Genomic DNA, 4,040 nt, shown 5'->3' with positions numbered 1-4,040 from the left:
CTGCAGATAAAAGATGAGAAACTCTTGTGTTTCAAGCTGACGGGTTTCATTTCAGGTCCAAGCAGAGTCTAATTTTATACTTTTGCCACTTTTGTTGTGAAGTGACTCTGGATACTGTAACTCAACTGCACAATACTCACAAGAAATTAACCAGCCACTAATCGCTGCTGTTTATCATTACAATGAACATTAGTGCAGATATTCATCTGTCAGTCTGAAGTTGCGTGTCTGTTATTGCTGTGTATTGTGGGTGTGATTTAATTGCTTTCCCAGCCCTTAAGACAAACTCCCACACATGAGCCCTGAGCCTGCTGTTGTGTGTTTTCAGGGGACTTTGGGGACCGATACTTTGGGACAGATGGCTTCGACGGTTGGAGTGATGAAGAGGAACCACATCAGCCGTCATACTGACAGAAATGTGTGAGAGCCCTTTTGACAGGCACTACTTGAAAACTTCTCCTCATACATCCCCTTCGGGCTTAGATGAACAAAGACAAAAACAAAACCGTTATCTTCCCAGTTTGTGTTGTCTACAGGAAGTTTTCTACTCACCACACACAGCCAATGAGTCTCGGTCTAGTTGTACGATGAGGGACATTTTTCTCTAATTACAACTGAGAGTTCATCGTAAATAATTTCATACACAGACCTGAACCAGTGCCGTTACCTCTGAGGTATAATAATGCAACAACCACGTTATTATCACACTCACGAGGTTGCATCAGTTGTTCATAAATGCAGTTCTTAGTGTGTGAATGGCGAGCTTCAAACACAAGCTGCTGTTGAGGCTGACAGAATGTGCCATTCATCCTTAATGAGGCAAAATGAGAAATTAAGGAATTGCCAAAGTTGATAATATTCATCTTCAGGGAGTCGTAGCAATAAAAGAATACAGAATAGTACTTAACACGTACAGTGACTGTAAGACGGCTTAAAAAATTAGCTTTAATGGAGATCATTGCTGAACAAACAGGCTAAAACACATTCGCGCCTCTCAGATGTTATAGCTGTGATATATAACTGTTATTTCATTATATGGCATTTATTTCACGTTTCTCTGGACGTGAACTCTTTGCAGAACTAAAAAGACAAGTTAAGTCTGTTTCATCTCATGGGACATTTTTCTGTCATCCCGATGGAGGTTATAGAAAGTCCTGTGAATGGTTCATGGTTTTTCAGAGCCAATCAGACTTTAACCAAATATAAACACACACAGGTTGAAAACACGAGCCCAGTTTGGATTTCACGAGTAGCTGGTGCGACCTGTCAATGTTTTCATATTGATGCATTCATACTTAAAGCCGCTGTAAAGACTGTTTTTTAAGAAATGTATTTAAATTCACACCCAGTGTCGAGGAGTTTTATATCACATATTACAAAGGGAAATTAATCTCACAGGTTTGCACATTTATGAGTGCGTTGTAAATCTTGAATTCAGGTTGTGAACATTCAAGATTAAATTCAGATTTAGTTTTCATTGCTCACTGCCTCTTTCTGCTTCCGCTCGTTACGCTGAATATCTGGACTGGACTAAAGGTGTGAGGACGTCACGGACCGTCATGTGGATGAAGATTTTCCGGGCTCCTCTGGCTCTCAGGGTTCAGACACAGGCCACTTTGATGCACTTTAAAGCCTGAAGGGGTCAGCATAGCTCACATTCAGCCTCTCTGTGTGATTTATAAGTGTGTCCCTCTGAGAAATCTGGGTCTTTACAGTGCAGCAGCATACAAACACATTCAAACACGGATCACCTCCATTGCACCGGCTGAAATCCGTTGATTTGTTCTCGCAGCTGGTGCTTTTGCAGAAATGGGGGTCATGATTTGGCTGAATGAGCTGATGCAGAGTGCAATGTGCTCACGCTTTGTTACGAAGACATAAAGGTAATGACAACAATGTCATTTCAGGGTTACAAACTGTGCAGTAAAAACCTCCAGCCTCCCTCTTGTGTTCACACCCTCCTGATCCCCTTTATGAGTCCCCGGTTGGTGCTGACATGCTTCTCCAGCCGGTCTGTGACCTCGCGCTCAGAATGATCTCCGTCTCTCAGATCCTGAGTCTTTTCCCCGTCATGCCCCTTCAATGAATCCCTCAGTCTCATTCATGCATTTATTCCCTCATTCACTCTCCACACGGTGAGAATCACGCTAGCTGTGGATGTTGTATCATCTTCACACCTACAACATCTCCTGCTGATACATGTTTGTTTTGGGTTTGTGTGTCTGTGTGTGTGAGATAGCAGATGACACTGTGATCACGGATGTCATACGACACACGCTGTATTCTCCAAGACAGCAGAAGACTCTCTCACCCATGTGACTACTGCCTCAAGGTTAACCTGTTACCATGGAGACAAGCCTGCCAATGAAAATTCAGCAGACGGTTGCGATGTTGACTGCAAGCTTTTTGTTTTAAGGGGTGACCTATTTTTTTCTCCCCCCCCCCCCCCCCAATCCACACATACTCAGAGGCAGACCCTGCTACTCCTGCACACGTGCACGTGCACACACACATTCACATGAAAAAAACATAGCAAGGCTACTCTCTCACACACACACACACACACACACACACACACGTGCACACATACACTCCTACTCCATGTGGAATGAGGTTGTAAGGTTGTAGACAAAAGAACATCTTAAAATCTGTTAAACTGGGATTGTTTAAAGGCATTTCCTCCGTTTGACCCTCAGAATAAAAGCGCAGAAATACATTCAGATTTTTTTTTCCTCTCATTGGACCAAAGTCATCTACAGGCAGCTTTAGAGATGGGAAGAAAAGGTTTAAACTAAAAAAAGCAGTCTTTGTTCCCTCTGCACTAGATGGAAAATTGAACTCTTTGGCTTAAAATAAATTCGTCATCAGCGCCACTCGGCAAAGTCTGCTTTTCTTTCCATCTTAATAACTGAGACTATGAGATAAAACTTCTTCTTTTTTTTTTAAAGTGCCACTTTATTACAAAAGTATAAACTTGACTGACATTTCATGAATAGTAATCTTGATATAAAACATTACAATCTTTTGCACTTAGCACTTAATTACACGCTTTTTGAGTACAAGACCCTGTAGTCTGAATAGCAAACACACAACATTAGCTGCCACATTTAACTTAGCTGGGTTTTCCAAAAGAAAAACAAAAAAATAAATAATAAATAAATAAATAAATAAATAAAACACACCGTAGCTTCATTGTTTAAAAAAACAAAACAAACAGAATACACTGAAATTTACATTGCAGCTGTTTTGCAGTTTGGGTCACAAGAGAAGTCATTCCAAAACACAATTAAACGTAATAGAAAAAGATAGATTTTCTTGACACTGATGATATATTTATTATTCTTTCTCTTTTGTAATGTACATACACGTTGCATCAACATACAGTATAATCACATTGTTTGCTGGGGATATTTGGTCAGATGAACTTATCGGCATATTGTCCAGGACTTGGATGACATTTGGTGTGTGTGTTATGATCACGGTGATGCTCTGCTGCTGCTTCACAAACCCTTTGCTTCACATTTTTGTCATTTCTGTGATATTTTTAACACTGATAACAGAGAGAGAGTATTCGTCAATGGATCGGTGACAAGTCATGGCATTTGCTAATTACACATCAGTTGTTCTGTAGCTTTCCGAGCTGCACTCTGGTGGAACCCGAGCAGATTCATAAGAGCACAAGGCAGGGACTATGAAGATGAGCGGTCCACGGATATGAGTGAGGGGTTGGGGGGGGGGGTGGAGGGACGAGACGGGCGTGCTGAGAGTTGAGTGGACTGTCTCCATGTTTTAGGACTCGAGCAGTTCTCTTTAGTCTTGTTTCATCTGTACTGTTTGTGTCTGTGTGTTGCACGGCGCTGAAGGAGCGAACTTTAACGCTCCTCTCAGCAGCACAGAGTCCCACTGAGCCAAAGATCCTTCATCAAACTGGCTTTGTGCTCTACAGAGAAATAAAGCAACACACTGGAAAAGAAATAAACAACCAACGACAATAGAAAAGAAAAAACATTCATATAGAGGTACCACATGACAGTGCTTGA

General features: G+C 41.5%; 1 protein-coding gene across 1 annotated transcript in view; it reads left to right on the top strand.

Annotated features, from left to right (window-relative positions):
- The window catches only part of uckl1a (uridine-cytidine kinase 1-like 1a), an 8,546-nt gene extending 7,821 nt beyond the window's left edge, over positions 1 to 725 (top strand). Inside the window, exon 12 of the mRNA XM_029506373.1 lies at positions 329 to 725. Coding sequence (XP_029362233.1) covers positions 329 to 411 — 83 coding nt within the window. The 3' untranslated portion in view covers positions 412 to 725. The remainder of the gene's footprint in view (positions 1 to 328) is intronic.
- Positions 726 to 4,040: the final 3,315 nt, after the last annotated feature.

The sequence above is a fragment of the Echeneis naucrates genome, chromosome 7 (assembly GCF_900963305.1).
Source record: "Echeneis naucrates chromosome 7, fEcheNa1.1, whole genome shotgun sequence".
NCBI lineage: Eukaryota > Metazoa > Chordata > Actinopteri > Carangiformes > Echeneidae > Echeneis > Echeneis naucrates.
Note: the sequence above shows the minus strand (reverse complement) of the source record. Positions and strands in the feature narration are given on the sequence as shown.